General features: G+C 41.0%; 1 protein-coding gene across 3 annotated transcripts in view; it reads right to left on the minus strand.

The window, feature by feature from the left end:
* LOC135494512 (anosmin-1-like) overlaps nt 1-24,274 on the minus strand; it is a 184,297-nt gene that overhangs the window by 58,360 nt on the left and 101,663 nt on the right. For all 3 annotated transcript variants that reach the window (XM_064782557.1, XM_064782559.1, XM_064782556.1), the window contains exon 2: nt 1,033-1,104. In XM_064782557.1, coding sequence (XP_064638627.1) covers nt 1,033-1,104 — 72 coding nt within the window. The remainder of the gene's footprint in view (nt 1-1,032; nt 1,105-24,274) is intronic.

Here is a 24,274-nt window from a genome sequence, read left to right on the forward strand (position 1 = left end):
CAGTAAGAACCACTAATCTGGAAGCCAATCCATAAATGTTGAGTACAGGTTTCTTACATGAGAGGTCGCCATGGCCATCTCAAATTGTTGCATCCCAGCAACACATGAGTAAGAAACCCTCGGCCGCATTCCTGGAACTGGCAGGAGTCGTTATTTATGACTTGGCCATTAACTAAATCAGGATCAAACTGACACTTTCCCTATAATCTTTATCTACGCTATGATGTGGTTGTGGCCAGGAGAATGACCAGGGACTGCGCTGGTATCTGCGGCATTGTTCCAGTGGAAAGGAACGGGCAAAATATCTTCTGTATTTCCCTGGAGGCAGATGTGTTACATTTCCCTACCCTCGAATGAGTTGAGAGTCAAATCTGATATCTCAAGGACTACAACACAGAGGCAAGTGAAACTTGCGGGGGGAAAAAATAACAGAACGTAAAAGACTTTAGTCATCATTGAAAGATACACTCACCAACAACGATATTTGAGTATGCATAAAATATTACAAATTTTAACTAAGATTTGAAATTCAACACTCAAGATTTCTGCCAGTTTAGTCATTGATTTTAACCAAAAAATTATGCTTTCTATTGTTTTGGGAGTGACTAATAAACGATAAGTCATGACTTTTATTTCAGCTCCATGTCAGCTTATTCCTTTACAGTGGTTTTAACCCTGTCAGGTCCAAGCGTCACTGTACTGGTGTAGGAACCTGGTGCCACCTGGATCAGGTTGGAGGCCCAGCAAGCTGGTAACACATCATGTCGTATAGTAATTGAAAAGCCCCGAAGAAGTCGTTCCAGCTGTAACCTAACATTTGACTTTATACTTCACCAAAACAAGGTATATAGAAAGTGCAAATCAGCTATGCAGTCTGTTCTGCTGCTGGCGTAAGACATTCAGAGACACTGTCTTAAATAGTACTGTTAACTTGACATAGTGCGAGGTGCTCCAGTAACTGGAGGGATATATAGACAAGAAGAGAGAGAGAGATACCTTGGAACAGGCAGATGAAAAGTTGGAAGGACTTACCGCTTGACATCTATTATTCTTTAAACATTTTTCTACTGTTATTCTGTTGTTTGTTTTACCAGTTGCTTGCTTCTGAAAACAGAGATGAAAAGATGCCATGAGAAATTTTAAACGATTTCAAGCAATTAAAACGTTACAAGATTGTTTCAATGCTGAAAAGTCTTCAATTGCCTGGAAGAATTGCTTGTCTGTGAGTAAAACCTCTAAATGGCTGGTTGGTTTCTCTTACATATCTTCTTGTTACAGGCACCTGAAATGACCCCCCTCCCCAATTCCTTGGATATTTTCAATTACCAGAAACCTGCTGGGACCAGACGTACTTCTTAAACGGTGAAAGCACAAACTTCCAATGGCCTGAAATGGAAACGGTCAATTTTACGCAGGACCAACGAGGAACCAACAACAGGAAAGACAGCATGGTACCTTTATTTGGGTTGATATCGACTTCTTGATATACGTTTTCAGTGATTTCATTATCCGTATTGATTCTGACACCATCCATAAGGAAATAGGCACGATGTCACATCTTGGATGACAATAATAGACAAAGGATATTGTAATATCATCTGACTTCAAGGAGAGCGTATGTCACTATAACATCAGAGCGAAAAACATCAAGGTCTTATGATGAAGGATTATCTATGTACTAATTAGCGCAGAAACTTAGCTAATTAAGTAAGTCGCATCTTTCTGTACAAAGCTTTGAGACAATGCATGCACAATACATGTAAGGTAAAGTGTACAATAATACCAAGGTACATCATCGTGTAGAAAACAGCTAAGGTTATATTGAAAGTAAAATCACATCATTTTAAGTCAATACTTGTAGTTTGAGCATAACTGGCTTTTCGACGTCCCCTCTCCCACTGCCATTCTTAGTTTAGGTCTCGTCTGCCATAGGTCTGTTAGGTCTGCCTTAAAACAGCCCAGAAGGCAAAATCAAGATTTCCATAGCTAGAATATGAATATAGCCGTCCAATAAGTTCCATCACTATCGCAGCGGGGGAAACGAATGTTGACTGAGGCGAATGACCGCGAATGATTAGACCATATAAACATCATAGGAAAACACTAGTACATGACTTTATCAGCAAAATCTGCCCTGGTTTGGGAATGGAGAGCCAATATCGTGATCCTTGGCCATTTTGGCCGACATTGGCGTACTCAGGTGGCCAGGAATCGGGAACGGACAGCCAATATCATGACCCTTGGCCATCTGGACCGACACTGTGTAATGTAGATGGCTCGTAAAGTAGTGTTGGTATCGAGGAGAACGTTTTTATTGAAAAGATTACAGCTAGTATGCTTACTATCACACTTGATGCTGAACCTAATGCTATTGATCAGTATTTTTGCTCAGAAGATGATTTTTTAAGATGGGATATGAGTCTGATATCTACAAGGGTAGAGGTATTATCTGAGTTGCCGTTGTACCCTGGTCTACCCAAGGAGTCATGCTAACTGGGGGTGGTGTTTGAACCAAGGATCTCTCCACAGCCCACATACGTAGAAACCCGATCAGGAAACCAAAGTGTCTCCTGAAGAGGAAGAATAAATGGACATGATGGTCAACTAAACAAACACTAAAGTTTGCCAGTATCATGATCAAGGTATTTGTGGCTTTGTTAAGGTGATATTTAATCAATGAGTGTCTTCTTCACAGACAATCCTGGCTTGTCACCTCTGATGCTTACAAAGGTCTTAACCAGCATCCCCTCATATACTGCAACCAATTGGATCTCTACAATGTGTGCCCAGACTTTCCCTGGAATAAAACTGTGCCTTGGCTTTCCAGCTTAATGCGAGATCAAACAGAGCACTGATTAATCCATTAATCTTCCTACCCCTCGGAGGAGAAAGGTTGCTTGGCGGTGGCCGACAAAGCTGGGCTGTACTTTGATCAAGATGCGGTGGTCAGTTGGTTAAGATGAGGACAGAGGTGTCAGGCCATGGTGGCATGTTGTGTCTCCATCCACCATACGAGAAAGGGTGGTTGTGTGTGGAGGGATTTGGTCATTTCTTCAACAAAGTCGGCCCGTTGACAAAGTCAGGCAACCCTTTGATCGAGATGCGGTGGTCAGTTGGTTGAGATGAGGACACAGGTCCCAAGCCATGTGGCCTCTTTGTGTCCCCGCCATACTCTTGGAGGTGCTCAAAATGAAGAAACATCATCAGTCCCAAAAAAATTTAAGTTTAACAATTTTGGCGGTAAAGACCTAATCATGCATTTTGTCCCCGGATTTTCAACTTCACTAACACGACCACTCCGGAAACAAGCGACCATTCAACCTCGGTCCCATGAGTGGTCGTGTCACCGGAGTTCCACTGTTCTACCTACTGCTTCCAAGTGGCCAATGATTCCATTATAAAAATCATACACTTTATTGATAATTCACGCTACATTTCCTAACGATCTGTCCTTCTGGGCAACTTAGCGGAAACTTGTTGGCTCCATAGCATCTTGTACGAACAATTAGCGTCACTAACTTTGTTAGCCTCTTCTTCAGATGCTAGTTGGCTTGGTGTATTCGGGAGTAATCGGGCGTGGAATTGGCTGTAGTGTTGTTGATATCGTCCAGTGTGTTCGTTGTGGTGCTGGATAGAGAGCCAATGGCAAGGTGTGCTCAGTTCATTAGCAATGTTAGCCATCAGGGGTTGTATCCTTGGCTAATTAGGCTAGGCTAGTTATGTGTGTAACCAGTCTGAGTGTGTTTGGTCTATCTTTAGGAGACTTGGCGTGGTCTTCTCTAGGTCAAGGACAAAGAGTCGATAATGTTATTTTCCCAGTGTTGATGAGAAACAGCGACTTTGGCGTAATCACACAATTTTGAATAAATATCGATCATTTTCTTGAACACTTACAACTCTTTGTTCAAGCAATATCAACATTCAAGAGTTTAAGGAAAAAACCTATCCATAGAAATCAATTTTACAATATGTTTTTATCAAAATATCGCAACTGTTTGTGTTCATTAATTGGGTTGGATTCCATATTGTAGGAATATGTATCATTGATCAGAGCTTATGAACTTTCTAATGTTGGGGCGTGCTTTGAGAATGTTGTCCCCGAAGTATTTTTCTAAAACATGACAGCCTCGAGGAGTTTTGAATTATTATTTTATTCAATAATAGGTGATGGATATAAAGTGGATTAGACTCGTTAGCTAATTATAGGGTTAATCACTGCTTTCAAGGAGGTCCATCTCATGCCAAGTTTGTGGATATCTATGCGCATTTGTGTAGAGATTCATATACAATTCTAGCCAGGACATATCTAGTTATACTGAAACCAAAAGAAGGTGCATCCCAGTCTGTATTGTTGGTCAACCCTGTGCATTCCTGTACAGTTTCTTATTGAAATTACACACAACCTTCGAGTCAATTTAACTCGAAACCAAGAGAATATACAATATCGATGAATAGCCTTGTACAATCTTCAACAACTGTTACAGAAAAGTTACATTGAAACCAAAAGTAAAGATTTTACAGAAGTGGGTGGTATGGAAAACAATAGATTCGCTGAACATCAATCAAATTAAAATACAGATCTTTTTGAAATGCTGATACTCTTATCCAGCCGCCAGTATGACTATGAGACTTTCAGAAATGGGTGGTCTACCAACATGAGTTAGTCAAAGCTCCACGTAACTAAAGATATTAATTTTCAACACCACACCCTTTTGAAATTCTTATCTCTTTTGTTTAAATCTCAAAATAATCATCACGTGAAAGGAGGACTAATTAAAGGCGATGCGATTGTGATAATTATAAGGTTTTTTGAATCGTCATAATCAAGATATGGTTTCACAAATCATCACGAGACATGTATTTAAAGACGTCTATTTTTTCTGATTCGTAATCATATACATAAAGTTATAAACATAATTAGAGATCAGTACCGAGCTGCAGACAAGAAGAGGAAGTAGCTAAAGGTACGAAACACACTCAGAGAAGCATCCACTCCACTCCCATCGACCTCACGATCCGTTTCATCGAATGTGCAACCAACCTTAGCTTGCCTCCATACATGAAACAACCACTCAAATCATCTCCGCAACAAGTCTAATTAAGCGCATAGAAAAACCACAACCTGTAACAAACGGTAATATGGCGGTATCCGTGTTAATAGGCATCATCAAAGCTCCGATTCAGGTGGATCTATCACCGACGCTACTTTGTGGCATAATTCTCCCATCGGGGTGTTCCAGGGCAAATGAGGTGAACCGTACATCATTGGGCGCAAAAAGACTTCTATCCATGAAGTTTTTACACTTCATCTGTGAGCCTTAATATACCTGCATGTCAAATAGAGTTTCGGATGCACCAGACACCATTCTGTAGTGTAATTTTGGCGTTCAAGGGCAAAAGGGGCCAGATGTCCATCACTGGGTGCATAAGGCTCCTGCCCTTAAGATTTTGTGCAGTTATGCTCCTTGGTAAAACCTGTGAGACTCAAACGGTGAGTAAGCCAAATTCCTACTTCAATGTGCAACTATTGACTCTGAAGAAGCCACCAGTCTCTCCTGCTATGCATCTTTTCCCCAAACTCGATCAACAACTGATCAAACCCCCATCTGATTTTTCTCCGGGACTGGAAAGACTCGAGCGTCTTTGAAGCTAAATTGCTAGTTGATTGATCACAGTCGTGTCAGAGGTCGACAGCGTAGCGTTTGTTCCCAAAAATAGCTCATCTTGGGTAGCTGGGAGTAATTTATACTTGTATGGATCTCGGAAGAGGCAGTTAAGTACGAGGGGCTCTTGCTGACTGCAATTCCGTTTATCATAATAATGCAGAGTTTTTGTGATGTTCGGTGTAATTGCTCTGGCATATATCTCTGTTTTGCACTGACGTCAGCTAAAGCAGATGGGATGACAGAATGGCAGAGATCTGTTGGAGAGAGGAAATCAAGAGCAGATGCCACTGCAGGTCCTACGGAGAAAATGGAAGTAACTGGCTTGAGGAAGACAGGCTACAGTGGTCAAGGGTCCCTGGTCCAAACCCAACCGATGCTCAGGCCATACAGGCCTCAGTGTCTGACTTGCCTCACTATATCAAGGTGTAAAAGTGACTAGTACCATTCGTGTCTGCTCAGGTATCAGTGCCATTGAAGCAGCTCATCTAAGTAGTCTATTGAAAAGTTTCAAGAGACCAGAGCTAATGTACAAAGTTGGAAGATCACATATACCGTAGCTGGTATTGGATTGTGAACCTCCAACTTTTACTTCTTTCCCTAGTTGGAGCCTGGTTTGCCATAACCATTTTCGTGCTATCAACCCTTAGAGTACATTATCATTGAAAATGGAACTGAATCAAGAATTCAAAACCATCATAAAAACCAATTTGTCAATCACAAGTGTTGTTTTGATAAGTCTAATCAATGCAAAGCTGAGAGGACCGTGTTCGATTTTGTATTGACGACATTTGGACCGTGCTACATAGTCATCGCAGCCATGCTATGGGGGCCAGGCTCACGGAAGACGCCTAATGCACACTTAGCGTTAACATAACAACATTTCTATTATGCGTGGCAAAGTAAATATTTAGCCGTGCTAATTTCTCATTAGCATGGAGGGGAGCTGATTGGGGGTGCGGGAATAGTATAGATGGATTTCTGATGGGTCTTACTCAATAAGGCAGCCTTAACGGTAGAACGCAGGAAGTGGGTGTGGTTTGATCAACCCCCTTGACAGGGTAGTATGCCATCCTGGACTCATTGCAGCATGAGCATATATTTGTTATGAGGTGCCCTGGACATCAGATAGAACAGGAAGGTACAGTAGCTACAAGTGCCATATATCAGCCAAGCTTGTTATGAGGTGCCCTGGACATAAGATAGATCAGGAAGGAACAGTAGCTACAAGTGTCATGTATCAGCCAAGCTTGTTATGAGGTGTCTTGGCCATCAGATAGAACAGGAAGGTACAGTAGCTACAAGTGCCATGTATCAGCCAAGCTTGTTATGAGGTGCCCTGGCCATCAAATAGATCAGGAAGGAACAGTAGCTACAAGTGTCATGTATCAGCCAAGCTTGTTATGAGGTGCCCTGGACATCAGATAGAACAGGAAGGTACAGTAGCTACAAGTGCCATATATCAGCCAAGCTTGTTATGAGGTGCCCTGGCCATCAGATAGATCAGGAAGGTAGAGTAGCTACAAGTGTCATGTATCAGCCAAGCTTGTTATGAGGTGTCTTGGCCATCAGATAGATCAGGAAGGAACAGTAGCTACAAGTGTCATGTATCAGCCAAGCTTGTTATGAGGTGTCTTGGCCATCAGATAGATCAGGAAGGAACAGTAGCTACAAGCGTCATGTATCAGCCAAGCTTGTTATGAGGTGTCTTGGCCATCAGATAGATCAGGAAGGAACAGTAGCTACAAGTTTCATGTATCAGCCAAGCTTGTTATGAGGTGCCCTGGCCATCAGATAGATCAGGAAGGTACAGTAGCTACAAGTGTCATGTATCAGCCAAGCTTGTTATGAGGTGCCCTGGCCATCAGATAGATCAGGAAGGTACAGTAGCTACAAGTGTCATGTATCAGCCAAGCTTGTTATGAGGTGTCTTGGCCATCAGATAGATCACATACTATGAATAAATGAGACAATCACAGTTCTCCACTCTTCCACATGACCAGCTAAGGTCCATCACAATCACCTGAGGATCGTGGAGATCTCCTTTCCTAGCCGTGAGTTGCTCCTCTCCGCTGATTCTATTGATTATAGCGACACCTGATAAATGACCATCCAGGCTTGGTCAGTCCTCCGGAGAGGACACTATCTGTGACTCGCTCTACCAAAACTAGGCGCTTGTCGCATCTGAACTCGACAGGTTGATACGGACTTGTTGTTCATTTCCCTATTGTAGACATTTTGTGAAATCTATTACAAACTGATTTGGTCACATTTCACAAAAGGTCTACAATAGGGAAATGAACAACAAGTCCGTATCAACCTGTCAAGTTCAGATGCGACAAGCGCCTAGTTTTGGTAGAGCGGGTCACATCTGTTTAAGGTCAACGAAACAATGCATTGTATGTCTTCCTAATAGCATGCTGGTTTTAGACTGAAAGATATTAACTGTCTGAGCCTCAACGTTGCCTTGTGTTGTCCGTAGAAGTCCGTAGAAGTTGTCCCTCAGGGACTTGCACTAGTACTGTGGTGTAATTCTCGATGCTGTTGGTCTTTTCTGCACTGCACATCTTGGATGCTTCAGGGTGGTTCCCAGTACAGCCTACCTTACCCTATGCACTATCGCATCAAAGGACAACAAGGATGGAATAGCACAACAAAGATCTGCCGATGGGGCATATATATATATCTCAACTCTCTCCTGGTAATTGCGGTGACAGTGACCACATATATTAGTAGATAATGTGATAGTAATGTATGTATTATGCTACAAATGATCACAAAGTGACATGTTAATTGCATATGAATACAACCGCAAGCTGATAAATCTTGGGTGTACATTATGAACGTGGGATTTCTCCTATAAACGGAGTGTGAACATTATGAGTTTACCATAGGCACTTCCATTATGGCTCGAACTTGAAGTCCTTAACACTTTCAGCGCCATCCGACGTAATTTTACGTCTTGCAATTTCACACGGTTGAGCCATCCGACGTAATATTACGTCGCGTTTTTAAATTTCCCGCTTTGTCTTCGAGGCGACTAGCAGCGCAGTATAGGGGAAAACAATTTAACTATACAGCACTTGAGGTGATAGTATGATGTTCAGCCAATGTGCTATTTATAGCCAAGATCGTCTGCATTCGAATAGGCGCAATGGCGGGTCGAAGATTGATGACGGGGGCAGATGTAGCCGAGAGTATGCCAAAAAGCGGGTATTCGGAAAGACACCAGATATTACTGTTCTATGTGTGGGGTACCATTGTGCAAAATCAAGTGCTTTGCTGACTATAATTCCAAATTAGCATTGTAAAGAGATCTAATAAAGAAGAACCAACACAGAAAATTTCATGTAATTATCTTTATTCCTTCTATTGTTTTCATAATTTTGAAAAAGGGTAAAAAGGGGCGTAACCTTGGCCCCTGGGGGAAGTACGCTAAATATGGCTGGGCGCTGAAAGTGTTAAGCAGTTAGAAATCTTTCAAAACACCAATTTAGAAAACCAATTTCAAGGGCGGGGGTCAATTCTTTTCTTTTTTTTGTAATATATATTTTTTTTACTTCCCTGGTACTTTCTTTTTTTACATTTTAATTTTACATTATACATTTTTCTTTTTTTTCTATATTTACATTTCACATTTTCTAGAGAACTGACTCCCACCCTTGAAATTGGCATTTACCTTATTCTGAAAGAGTTCTAGTCGCTTCAGGATTTCAAGTTCTATAGCCAAAATGGTGGTCCCTATGGTCAAATCTTAGACAAGATGATTTATGTAGAAATATCAACGTAAAAACTGCTATTGTATCTAAAGCAATGCAGAAGACTATTCTTCATGTACCTATCAAAGTATGTTAATGAAAATGGACTGTTGCTACCCAACTTTCGCAAATTTCATAAACCCTTATATATGTTTTATGGTGCATAGGTCTACGGACCATAAATAGTCCTCAGCAGTAATGAAATTTGCGGTGAAATATCACACAGCCTGGCAGAGATCAAGCGCCATGATATGAGATCTAATCATCAATGGAAATTTGTGACTTTTTAGTATATGGCGGTCTGTCGTATGCAATGTAAAGTATCAAGTACTGTCAAAATAACACACATATACATTGAGGGTAGAATGACACTGTTTAGTTTATCAAATAACGGAATGATCAATATCGGATATTGATCGGTGTATGGTTTAGTGTTTCTTTATGTTGTTGTTTTAGATATCTGATTGCCCAGGCGGTAAATCAATGTCAGGATGACGTTGATGATGATATGTTGCCACAAGATATGTTTCCATTCATGAACTGTAACATTTTTCACTGAGCTTTTTATTCGTCTTTAAATACACTGAAATTAATCTGCTTTAAAAAGTACTCTAAATTTAGCAAAATGTGCTGGTATCACGATATCAGTATAAAATCCATCCTCAGATCTAGCTCTAAATGTTGAGCAGGGCCACTCTTGATGACATTCCTGTGTCTAACAATTACTGTCCTTATAGAGAGGTGGCCGTGAGATTACATAGGTCAAAGTGTATAGAAATGACCAGTCTTTGACTAATGGCATCCCTAAGAGAGAGGTGTCCCTTGAGCGGGTACAATGAATAAGGCTTGAATTCTTGCTGGTTTCAAATTGACAAATACCATACATGAATCAGATAATGTAAGCAGGGATACAAACGATCTTTGAGGAGGAGTAACGAGTAGCAAAAAATTTGAACTTCATCTACTTGTTCTCTTGTGCAACAACTTTCTTCATGGGTCAAATAACATCTTTATGTTGACATTTGATATGCAGTTAGCGATCGCTATACGCTACACTGATCATCCACGTCATACGAAAAAGGTCAAAATCGCATCAAAATGGTAAAGTACCGTATCATGGCTAGAACAATCAATAAGCATTTCATGCAGAGCTCGTTATCTTAATAGCATTCCTACATGAAGGGAAAGAAGTCATCTTTCAAAGGCAGGATATTGACAGCGCATTGTCAGTATGAGTTCTTATGATAACTTTGAATATAGGAAATTTATAAAGGTCAGGTAGAAAGCATGTGTGTTAGGATTAAGCAACACGCTATTTTTGCTCTGTGATCAATTTGAAGGCAGAACTATCTTTAGAGTTGAGGGTAGGGCAGCATGGGTTGATTCAGGGATGAAGGAAAGGGCTCTTGAGAAACAGGGGGTGTCCTTGTGGTTTTTATTTATTTCTGTTGATTAACTAAAACATGTGATACATTATTTCAAACAGGTTTTCAAATAAGATTGCACTCTACCTCTGGATCCTTCACCAAGACCACAACACCAGGGAGTCTACCCATTCTAATCAATACCCTCTCTAAGAGCAAACGAAGTCTCAAAGTTTTTTTTAAATTCTCTCGTTGAACAACCGTTTGGGCCGACTTTCACATCGATTATTCTTAAAACTAGAATTTCCACTCGCATAGTTAAGTATGCCAAAGGTATTGCTTCAACCACCTTCAGACGAAATGGAATATTTCGTGGCTTAAAATCTTAATTTCCAAATGTCAGTCGGTGATTTGCCCAATAACTCCACGTCACCCTCAATTGATCAATGTACTATACTGTGTATACAGAATCTACAAAAGAATCTGACAAATTCAAGATGAAACCCAACGGAAAAGCTAACAGGTAGCATTTCCAACACAGACGAAATAGCAATGCTTTCACAGGGAGCAACATTGGCCAAATTGCTTCAGCACTTGGCGAGAATTAACAACAAAGCCCTTCACAGATAGGGTGTCGTACAATAAACACTTCTCAGCATTGTCAGTGGTTTTTGTTTTGGCTTCAGTATCTGTTTTGAATACGTGAATTTTTCCAGTCGGTGAGGTCTCCAGGTTCTTTTTTGCAAAGTAAATGCTTTGTGTCAGGAAGTGGTTCCTCGGCATATAGCAGACTTAGCCTAGTAGTCCCTATGAAGAATAGACTGAGGAAAATGATAAGAGATCATATTTCTAGTACATCAATAAGTATCACTACTTTCAAACTGTTCAAACAGTTCAGGAGCTCCTAAACCTTCAAACTTTCAGAAGTGGTGGGCAACCTTTCTAAGATATGGAGAATTCTGGGCAGTAAATCCCCGTAAAAGTCCAACAAAGTCAGCAGAGTCAAGCCCTTGTAGTGCGGCTAAAAATTGGGACACAACTCACATTGACACAGAACAAGAAAGAAGACTTCTGAGCCTCACTCACCAATAACAGTGGTAACTGTTCACCTTTGCCCAAAAACGTCTTGTATTGAAGTAGGAGTCAAATTCCACCACCTGTGATTTTCAGCACAACAAAAACAAACCAGACCCAAGAAAAATGCTTTATAGTTGCATTGACCGTAAAAGATGGCAACTACTGGCAGACCCAGTCGTGAAAAATCTTCTGATGTTGACGACAGAATCAGATTTCACACCTGTGGAATCGACAATGCACAAAAGACCCGAGGAAAAAACGCTTCTTAGTCTCATTGACCAATAACGGTGAATACGTTACTACGCCTCCCCGGAAAAATCCTCCACCGACACAATTGCTACTCAGTGGACAGCGAGTGTTTCTTTTCTTGCTGACATGGTTTGGCAATCAGCGAACTAATGGCTATCACATTCCTTTGGGAGTAGCTAGCGTAGGCAACAGGTGGCCCGTTGATTTGAAAATACGTTGAATGGATTTACGGCGCAGAATCGGCCACTCGTGCTTCTTGGCGGTTGCTAAGTACAGTGGTGTAACACTTGAAAGTGTTTACATCTCGGTCAGCGGTGTCGGCGGTATTGATGGATGGACTTTTAAGGACAAATCCTGGTTTCTCCAATCTCCCAGGAACTTGAAGCTAAGTCCTAGCTAAGTAGCTATAAAAGTCAAAACTTAGAGCTTGACTAAATCCAATGCTAGAAGAGTATTGACTTGGTACTGGGGGGGATGTAGGTACATGTCACGATATCCCCTTATAAGAAAGGCGATACCTTGAGGATTTACAATTTCTAAGTCCAAATATTTTTTCACTTGTTTTTTTCTGCTCAAAATGAACCAACAACATCAGTCCCAAGCTATCCACCTCGTTACAACATGCTTGTTCATCCAACATGCACTTTCCCAACAAATCCGAGAAGATAATATCTGACGGCCCCACCATACATGTATGTATACAGAGACTCTGGCACGTCCACAAAGCCATGGTTTAAGAGGCTGTGTGACATATACAAAACATCAACCACAAAAAAAGCATTTCGTTCAGCCAGTAGAGACTTGCACCACCAATGTTATAAGCGAGACAAAGTACAAACCTGTTTGATGGAATTACCAAGGCTATGTTTGACAATTCACAACCTAATAGATATATATTTCATACCACCAAAACAGGTTATGAAACGCCTGCACTCTACAATAATAACATATTCATCTCGGTATAAGTGTCATGAAAACATATTTATTCCCACCATAAAGTGTCATTACTGCTGTAGCTCTATCAGCCAGATCAAAACACATAAAAACCTGTCTGAGAGTATTATCAAAGGTGCTATTCGATAGTTCTGCTGAGTTCCTGGGCTACAGCAATTACAAGGTCAGCGCTGTTGCCAGGTTGTTCATTGGCTCTGTGATATTATTCTGGACATGTGTGCAGTGCCATTGATATGTGTCATTAGGAAATGTGGCAACTAAATCAGTGGACATCAGAACTCATTAGGGGGGCCGGCAATGGTCAGGGGAAATGTGCATGTAAACGCACGGCTGGAAGCGGTGTAGTAATGTGGCTTGGTGGGCATTGGACAAGGCTGGAATGGGAATAGAAGTGTCCAACTCAGCAATGGGAGTTTTATTTCTGATAAATGAAATGTCATGATGGAATCATGGGCCGTCACAAATCATCTGAAGGGAATTGCTTCAGAATGAACATGTGAACGCATGCTCAACACTGCCATGACGCATGGCTTAACCCATGATGGTGCAAGGACTTCCAAGAAATCATGCAGTTTCATTAGACATCTGACATGTTTGTGTCAAAGAGGGCTCTAACACGGTCTCTTTATGTCAAAGACCTCAGATCCTGTCCTGTTATAAAAGATGGACCAGGCAGTGCCCTAATGAACCAAATAAACAGCCCTCCCACAAAACTCCATGGCGGCATCACCTTCCCATTCATCTCCTGTATCATCGGAACATCTTCGGAAGGAACAATCAGTCCCAAGAGGATTCTGTTTTTCACAGCCTAGAATTGTTTTGACTAAGATCACTCTCTGATTACCAATTCTATGATAGCTGGCAATGGTTTTTGGTGAATTATCTTTGTTGGTTTGTTGGAAACATGTTACATCGGCAATTTCCTTTAGCCAGAAGCATTATTTACAAGTAACTTTTTAAGTTATTCAGCTCTGCCAAAATTAATGTAAAAAAATGCCAATTCCCGATTAGTGCTTTAGATTGTTTATCATCTCATCATGTACGATTATATCAGAAACCCATAGGATTTACCCCTCTATATATTTTGTCGAGAATTGAATTTAGAGTAGTTGATGAGGATGTTGGCCCAGGTTAGGTAAAGCAATTAGGATGTTTTTAGTAGCTTACTGTTATGCCATTGCCATGTTTGGTCTTCATCAAGCTGGATGGCAAAGCACTCGGTTGTCTGGTGAGAAAGCCAATACAATACTGTCCAGTCCTGCTCCTATCTGGCCCGACAAGACTAGCATAGTAATGTGGACATCATACATGGTAAATGACCTGTCATTGCTTAACTATTGGTTCTAAGACACTGTTCTCTATGGATCGGTTGGAGGGACATGCTCCCAATGCACGTTGAATCGCAGTTACAGTGCAACCAGAAAGCTTCTTGGTCAGTCATATTACAACTCAGTCATCTGGTCAGAGAACAGTCGGAGAAGACAATGTATAATACTGCCGAGTCATGCACCTATCTGGGCAGACAAGACTAGCATGCAATCTAGATAGACTTCATACATGGTAAATGACATGTCATTGCTAAATCAAGGGCTGTCAAGCGTCATTCTGTAGGGATTCGTTGGGATGAACATGCTCCGAATCCATGAGCATCACAGTTAGTACTGGCACTGGAGCGACTGTACAGGCCAGTTTCAACTTCCAGGTGAAAAGGGGAAACCGACATTATAGGCATCAGGTAATTTGGATAACAGCAATGGATTTGACCTCACGATACCTTAACATGACATTGGCATGGATGCTTCAGCGGGTGTCTTCTGTATATATGTACTTACCTGAAACGGGTAACGGGACATAACATTAGCAAATGGAAAATGATCTGACTTTGCCCAATGGTGCAACCTGTATGTCGGTGAAACAGTGAGGGTTCTTTTGAGAACTGCAAATGAAGACAGGCAGTCAAGCTACTTACCTAGACTGACCAGTCTTATATACATGTCAAAGAGTCACTGTGGACTATTGGCTCTGACTTTCATCCTTTATACTAGGATGAAGGGCCTTGCCCAAGGGTACACATGGCCTTCTTTATCGAACGCATGCCCTAATTCATTGTAATCAGAGCCATAGCCGATATCAACCACAGATACCCATTGTAATGCACACATATCATGTCTGTGGCTTTGATATCACTAGTTGCTCCCCAATACCAGCTAGCACTATTAGCCACAAGGTTTTAGGCTAATTCCATCATCTGATAGCATCGGTAGTTTGGTATGATTCCAGTTACTTTGATGTGGGATGTCTCGGCCAATAATTGATCACTGTGTAGAAGCATTTGGCATGTCAGGTCAGGGTCACAGAATGAGCCACCCTTTTGTCTTCACAAGCAACGAGCAAACAACATGGAAAAGATGGCATTACAAGTAGTTTTCCCTTTCCTCAAGATAGGATTTTGGAAGAAAGCAAGACTTCAACCATGGGAGCAGTCCGTGTCGGGTCAGCCGCTGCAAAATGGGACCATTCTTCTGTACTCTAGAGCAAGGAGACACAAGGTAACGGTGAATTCATCTAAGAACCAGCAATGTCTCACAAAACGTCACTCAAGGGTAGTTGCCATTTCCCCCAAAACCCTGGTTCGGCTCCTCGGATTCGGCCGACATTTTAGGTCCACCCTAACTGTTTGGTGAGACAATCAATCTCTCCAATTTCTTCAACAGAAGATCTAGCAATATGAATGGGTATGTACATGTAACATGCAAGCTCCTTAGGACAGAAACTAGAAAATATCGTTATGCTGTTAGTAAAAGGTACATTATGCTTTCGTGTAAAAAGAAACATTTTGTTTGCGAAACAATTCATCAAGCTTTGAGGTGTTCCACAGTCTTGCATCTTTTTCTTTCTCACCCCATGGCCTTTGAGCACTGATGAAAAAGCCGAGCCAAAGAATTATCCCATTTTTAACAGAAAGTCAAACTCTGAGATTATGTACGAATATCTCGACAGGTACATTATACAGATTACTTTTCTTCTTTGCTGATGTTTTTTACAAACTTTTTATTTGATGTAATCACGCATTGGCTAATGCATAAAGATTTAGGTCAAATGAAAAATACGAACACCAAGTTTCCCATCAGGTTTTTAAAACTTGTATTTTAGTGAGGCTTTCTCGAATTGTAGATCAATATGAAGCTTAGCAAGGGATAAACAGGTTTGCAAAGTAGCTCTGAAGACCTTATGATCTGATGTCATGGTAACACGCTTAGTTGGCAATGTGTTGGGCTCTTTGAACCTACATTATAGCCTGGAAAGGAAGCTGATCCATCAGAGGTGATTTTTTTGTTGCAAAGGTTTTGGAAACGTAGCTGAGTACATCTCCTAAGAGAATAAATTAGATCTTTGAACTGAAGCTGGTCCATAGGTGATGATGATACCCATGAGCAACAAGCTTGCAAAGTATATCTGAATATCACAAACTGGTCCCCCAGCTCTTAGCGACAGAGCCACCGTTTGAGACATTGTGGCAACAGCCAGCTTTCCTACCACAAGTGAGGGATTCTATTTGTTTGGGGGTCAATTCAAGCCAGACGACAGGGAATGCAGCATAGAAACAGAGTCAGGGCCAGGACGGCAAAAGCAGAAGCTGAACTATCATTCATGCCAAATATAATCCAGAATGTAAAGACAATGTACTGAAAATTCATAAACGATAAGATCACAGAGCATTCAAATGTCAATATCTGGCACCGATCCCTTTGCGTTGAGGTCTTCTTCACCACAAAAACCGTGCAATTGTTGACAAATCCTACGAGAAACCAGACTGTCATAAGTTGATTCTCTCATGTCAACCTCTCTTGTATTGGGCTTGTCGAACCCCTGTGGGAGACTGCGCATCTAATTCTCAATGAAAATTGCATCTATACTAGAATGAATCTTGTCCTCCAGCAAGAACACATTGTATCTTCATTGTCACGACCAACAGATTTATCCTTCTTTCTTGCTCCCAAATACTGATATTGTTCAAGGGTGTTTTTTCTTCTGTTTGCAACCAGAGTAATGACACTTTCTTAAATAGGCACTCCTACTGTAATCAAAACTGCAGCTCTCACCAAGGAAAATGGTATGTTCCTTGTGGCAATCGAACCTTCACTTTCCCAATGCCTTGTTGATATTGTTCAAGGATTGTTTTTCTTCTGTTTGCCAATACCATTCACTGTCTCTGCAACATGAGGTGTGTCTATTTGCTTTCCATTTAAGCATCCATCCTTGAGCTTTGTCTTCTTCGGGTGGCTTTCTAATTCAATTTCCTGCAGTCTCTGTCAATTCAAACATTAACCCTGTATTGTTTAAACCTACAAGCTGACAAGATGAAAAAAATAAGAAATGTGTTCTGAGGGCTGTAGCTAGAGGGGGTAGTGTAGGACGGCAAATGCCCCGAAGGATCTCAAAAAACAGCCCAAGGCAGGGCAAAGAGGTATTTTCCCCCCCCCCATGTCCAAAAAGTTATCTACAGGCCTGGTCTTGACTTTGGCATGTGATAAGACATCATTGATGATTGATCCGAGCCAACTACTCAGAGTAAGTAGCAAGTGTACTCACCTTGATTTAGTCTTAAGTATGCTTCTGTCTTCAACACAACACAAGAACTTACAACAGTTACATACTTGGATTACTTTGATCAGATACATTTCATCGAAAAAAACAAGAGACCATTTTGATTATGTTCTACGGGTGAATCCCAAGAAACTAATAAATCACCCATCCCTTCAAAGCTGGCGCCACAATGTAGACAAGACCGTCATGATACTTGGCTGGCCGAGGACATGGGGGACTTTACCAGGAAATCTCGAGGAGTTAAACCGTCTGCAGCAATCTGAGGCCAGGAAGCCAGTGATGTCAAGATGGGGGAGAGATGACATGATCACGGAAGCTGCCAAACATCTCCAAGCTTGTTTGACCAACGTTGGTGCCAATCGTTGGGAGCACTTTGATTAAGTACCCTCAAAATGTGGTATGCCAAAACTCAACTGGCACAGGCACCAGGGTATCCCCAAGGTGACCCCAGGATCATTCCATCAAGGCGGGCCGGATTTACCAGACAACTGACTGTCATTTATTATCAGTTAAGTCACGATTAAGAAGAATCGCTTCTTTGAGGTTAACCAACTTTTCCTGGAACAGATTGAAGGCCTCATGTCGAAAATGCAATGAACAACCACCTATTGAATGAGACTAAAATGAAGCAATGCTGAAGGCACCCATAATATACAGTGCTATCAAAACCAAAACAGGTGCAACTATTCACGAACCACCTATCGGAAGTCTCCGCTTTTATGAGGAGGTTTAGATACAAAGGGTGATATGGAGCTTCTTTCAACATCTATCAATCTATCACCGCTCTTTCAGCAGGATCAACTCAGGAACTACCTCCCTCTGATATTACGTAGGTCCCTCCTGAGGTCAGAAGCGGCGTTTCCAATTCGAGCCCGATTTGCTGCAACTTATCCTCCTATCTTTCAATACCTAGCGATACCCATCGCCAGATATCTTGGCGATACGCATCACCACAGGAACTGGTTAGAATTTTAGCAGCAACCACCTGTAGTGATCTGTAGGAGATCAAATCTGGCCTAGGAAGCATGCAACAGCGTGCAGTCCAGACTTCTGCCTCAGTTCATGGTCAGATCATCTCTTAACTTCATCATACCGATTTGTCCGATCGACTTTGGTCCCAGTGCAAGAAATAAAAAATCCAACATCCCGTGCAACTGGTGTTGATAACTAACATAAAAAGCCTCCATGCTGAGTTGAAGATAACACACCACTTGTAAATTCCAAACTTGTAAACATAGATAACATTTTCGAAACGATACTTTGGGTTTTTATCAAACTATTTTTCACACTGCACAAGGAAGCCCATCATATCTGATAACTTGGAAACATCTGGCAGGTGTGTGTGATAAAATTCCTTAAATATCAGTTCATTCCAGCTTCTTTGGTTTCAATCTGCAAATCAACAAATAGCAAATGTGCTACTATTCTTGAAATTGAAGGGAAATACTGTCAAAAATGGTGAATTCAGATTTCACCATGGTAGATTGGGATTCATTTTCGTAAGGGATGACCACCTGTATCTCTGAGATCCCCGATGCAAGGGAAAGCTGCATCAAGTTGGATACACTGCTCAACAACCCAACTGGTTACAATTTAGAAACCACCAACAGCGAACCAAGTCAGGTTAAGCAGGATAAAATGCTTCGCCTTCAAACAGTAATTGTTAAGTTATAAATGCCTTACCGGACCAATTACTTCAAACATCTTCCTCTCAACACTTCTAACTGGTAAACACACCCAAAGCTAATTGCAGCAGCTTGATTCCTTTAGCTTCAAACAACAGTTGTGGTAAGAAATTGCAAAGGCATTTCTCCAGTTTCCCCAACTTCTAAATGCCTTCCCCCATCCATCAACACACAACTGATAGAATTTAACTACCATCAGTACATTCCTTGGCTGACTTCCTTCTCTTGCAACCTCTCCATGGACCACGTTGATGCTGGTCTTGTTGAAGTTCCCACAAGGACTCCAAATGTACATGCAGCCCGGAGGCATTCAAACTGTCACTTGCTCATAAAGCCATAAGGGTGCAAAGCATCACACGAGATTGTATGATGGCAGTTCCCACAATGGTGTTCACAATATCAGATGCTGTTGAGTCCATGTCCTCAAATGCATTTGCAGCCCATGCCAACTTTTGCTCATTCGTTAAAGCAAAAGTCCCAAGATGTATATCAGCAGATGATCTTCGTATGGCTCATACTACTGCTGACAACAGCAACTTGATGCCTTCAACAAAATTATGGGCGGACATCATGAAATAGCACAATAATTTGTTGACACCTAAGTCCTGCTCATGACCAGTTACCCATTCTTATCATTGTCTGTGCCCCTCTCTTCCAAGATAATGGTTCCAAATCCTGATTTATTATCATTACCCTAACTGGGGATATTGGCTGTTCAGCTATCACAGGCAGATCAGCCGTGCTATCATAAATAAAGTAATATACTTATATCGGTTATACATGGAGGCGTTATGGGCTGGATGGTCATCAATCAATGACCTTGTCGTTTGAGATAAGTGACCATTTGCCTTTATGGTCAGTCTTGAGATGATGAATTGTTGCTTCTGATTTCCTTGAGAGCTTAGCCTTGGCTTAAGACTGCATTGTGTTGATTGGCATGTCCTATCTGAACATGGGGTTAACTGGTCAGTTCGAGATGATGAATTGTTGCTTTGGATTTCCTTGATAGCTTAGCCTTGGATTAACTGTTTATTGGTATGGTCAGCCTGAAGGATTGTTGCTTCATTTTCAGGGTACCATTGCTTGTGGCTATGCTACGATGCTTAATGCCTGTTGGCTCACCAAACACCACTCGCGTGGAGCTGACATTTGCCCGAAACCTTTAAATGCCAGCTTGTGAGGTTAGTTTTGGCCCACACTCCAGCTCCACCGCCATGGTTGGTGTGACAGTCAATACCTCCAGCTTGGTATCAATTCCTTCAACTGAAATCAACAAGTGCAATTAGATAAGCTTTTCTGAAAACTTCTCAAACAAAAAGTTTGATTTCGGAACTCGCCTAAATTTAAATCAAGCCATCTACAGATCTGGTTTTCTTATTTCGCCTGAGGTCGCTAGCATAGCGTCAGTGCCCTAAGACAACGTCAATCTGTGATTAGATCAAATCTTAGTCACCTTTCCCATCCCTGCTAATTGCTAAATTGACTTTTGACTAATTGCCAGCCTTCAATTGATGACTAGCGCTGACATAATTTGCCAAGCGGCGTTAAGAAGGCAAGAAAAACTCAGTCCTGTTTGCCGATTTTGTGAAATCTATAACTTGATTAGCAATTGACTCGACATAGTTTTTTGTACCCTCGTATCGAGAAATAAGCATCTTCCTATCCTTGCCTGAGGGTATCGTGATCTTTTGCCGACTTTTTACAATTGCCTTGTAACTAAGGAGACACGTCTGAGAAAGAGTCACATCATCTTTTTTTGCATCTGAACACAGAATTAGCAGTTGCCTCGAGGCCTTTTTGAACCACCAAAGAAATTCTCTGGATGAGCAAATAATGTCCCAAAACACTTTAAATTTCCCAAAATTTTAAAATATACGCCGGCTAAAAATAAACCTATTTTTATAAAACGTAAGATAATAAAGATATCATCAACTAATTTATTTTTTTGGAAAATAGACATAGATTTTTTAGGACAACTTTTCTTCCAAGTCTACTTAACCTTTATTTCCTTTCCAAAACAACCACAAAGAACACCTTTTCATCATTGACTGCAGCAACGGAACATGAAACAAACAACGCGGCAAGAAAAAAAAAAAAAAAAAAAAAAAAAAAAAAATTTTAAATGACCCAACTCTTCCCGATACCCTTTGACATTTGCAGATACCCTTGCTTTGTCTCACTTCAAAAGCAGATGAGTTAGACAACCCTGGCACAGAAACAGAGAATGTAGAGATGGAAAATCCTCTATAATCTAAGATGGCCACTAATATTAGAAATACACAAATGGACAGAGACAATCTGCCCTTCACCAAAGACCCTTGTCTGTGAGGGAAAAACAATGAAAAAATCTGAAAAAAATAATCACACGAACTTTCAAAAGGAAATGCGCAGCGAGAACAAAAGTTCAAAAGGAACCACAAGAAAAAGAACACCGCCAAGATGACGGCGACAATAAGAAACGTGGAATGGCCGAAGATGTTTAAAAAGTCTTGGCGCTAATATCGTCCACAAAAGTAATCTCGATACGGCACGCTTTGAATGGTCGCAACTCTCTTGGGCCTAGCGGTCAAAGGGGATCAGTGCACCATTACATCTTGAGACATTTCATCTCGCTAAAAAGGACGCCGCCATTTAGCATGATACGCTAATGGTCGGATTATATTTAGCGAGGAGCAGAGTCCAACAGGTAGGCGATAGCGTGAGATGAAAGAGAGGTTGTGCACCAAAGGAGTTTTTACTTTTAATGTCTGAGATTGAATGGAAATTGAGAATGTCCAGTGCCCAGCAGGTAGTCATATGGTACCTGATTGTCTAGATAACATATGATCTTTTGATGGATAGTTTAAAGTCGAAAGGAGGCTGGACATTATGTTGATGAAGGCGCCAGGTTTGGGAGAATCTTTCTTGTCTGAAGTATCCTGTTAGTACTTTGAGCAAAAGGGCAAGGCAAAAGTATCCACTTTCAATAAATGTCAACATCTCAAAACAAATCAATCCTGACATGACCTTGAGCTCTGACCTTGACCTTGACCTTTAGATGTGTCACCAAAGCAGCCAGAATAATCAAATTAGTAAAACATCGCATATCATCAGTAAAAGAGACGGAAGATGGGATCATTCTGTTGCCTGATGAGGAAAAATCATGAAAAATCATCTCCCGAGGTGGTTTCCGTGCACTGCTTTTCCTCGGGATTGAGATGCTCCGGGATCTTAGAATCTAATTAGTGTGATCCCTTGGATCATCAGGAAAACAGAGAAGAAAGCCTCGATCAATTCATAATTAACACTTTGATTACAATGAGAAGGTTAGGGTCGTGATCCTCAGTTGTCACCTTTGGCCATAACCGCTGCCGAATAAAAACTACAGCGACACACATTAAGTGAGAGTGAAGACAGACTATAACGGCAGGCAAAGGCAAACGATTCGGAAGCAAGGAAACATCTTGCTGGTCTTCGAAGTCCCCCTGCCTCTGCATGGTGTAATTGTTTGAGGCCTTAAACCATTGTTCATGGTCTGAATTGTCCTCAGTGTTGATCCTCCTTGGGATTGAACAATGGTTCATCTGATCATCAGTCATATTCAAGTACCTTCACAGATCTATAGCTTTCATGTGGCCCTCAGTGGTCTAGTGGCAGAGGTATGGGACTACCACACAGAGGGTCCTGGTTTCACATCACGCAAGAGGCAGGGATAAAAAAAAAATTTTTTAATTTTTCATAATTTTTTTTTATATGGGTAGAAAGAAGAATATTTTCTCTTTCCTTCTTTCTACCCAAATAATCTGTTTTTCATTTCTCTTTTTTCTTTTTCTTGATAGCAGTAACATGAGGTTGATGAATGTCACAAATTTGGCTGTAGCCCTCAGCCATCGTACTCCAGAATCTGGTTTTGGTATCTTGATCCTCCAGTAACGGGGTTTTCCATGTGTTTCAAACGGAGCACAGCCTTGGAGAATGCGATGTGTGTTCCATTCTCAGTGTTTGATTCTATTTCACTTAAAGAATCAATCAGTGTTTTCCGTTTTCTAATGATCTCGATGTCTACAGGCCAAGCTGACATTCCATACTGATTGATTCAACGATTGTAATCAAAACATGACTTTGATGGGTTCGGTTCGCCAGGAAAAGAAATCAATAATCATCCAGAAACTATAGTACATCAAGTCAATAAACAAATCCAACAAAAAAACTTTCACTGATAGATTCAAAGGTTTTCAATTTCTTTGAAAAGCCTGTCTGATATTTTAGGCACTTTGCAAAGCATTACCACAGTTTTTAGAATAACCTCTATCAGGTGAAAAATAGTGGAAGTCCAATCTTGAGCGATTTCACTCCAATTTATACCAGAACCTGGTGATTTTCTTACCGAAGTTTACGAGTTTGAGCTTTTCCTCGGCTTACTGATCATTTAGACGCAGGTAGCACCTGATTGTGTTGATATTCGCTCATCGAAACCTGCTATTTCTACGAAGCTTGGGATTAATTCTGGCTCCAGCCACCAGGAGGTGAGCTGTATGTATATGATACCAGACTGCGGGCTGAGATAAAAATCCGTCAAGCTACTGCTAATCAAGGTATGAATCTGAAGTCTTCATAGCGTTATTGCCAAATTGTTGCATGTTGGGTTTTAGGTGATCTCACACAGATACCACAACGGTTAAGCAGAATTTCCCAACCATTTTTGGGTTTTACTTACTTGAAGTGCGGACTACTCCTGAAAAGACAATACAAGTAACTTTACTGCTGAACAGAACAAAAAAAAATTTATAAACAGATCCTAAATCAAAAGTTAAGTAATCTAAGACAGATAAAACAAATCCATCAATGACCAAACCGATACATCAACATTACAAAGTTTCTTGCCTTTCATCAAAGCACAAGGTCAGATATCATAGCAAATGAGGAATATCTTCAAA

The sequence above is a fragment of the Lineus longissimus genome, chromosome 10, assembly GCF_910592395.1.
Source record: "Lineus longissimus chromosome 10, tnLinLong1.2, whole genome shotgun sequence".
Lineage (NCBI taxonomy): Eukaryota > Metazoa > Nemertea > Pilidiophora > Heteronemertea > Lineidae > Lineus > Lineus longissimus.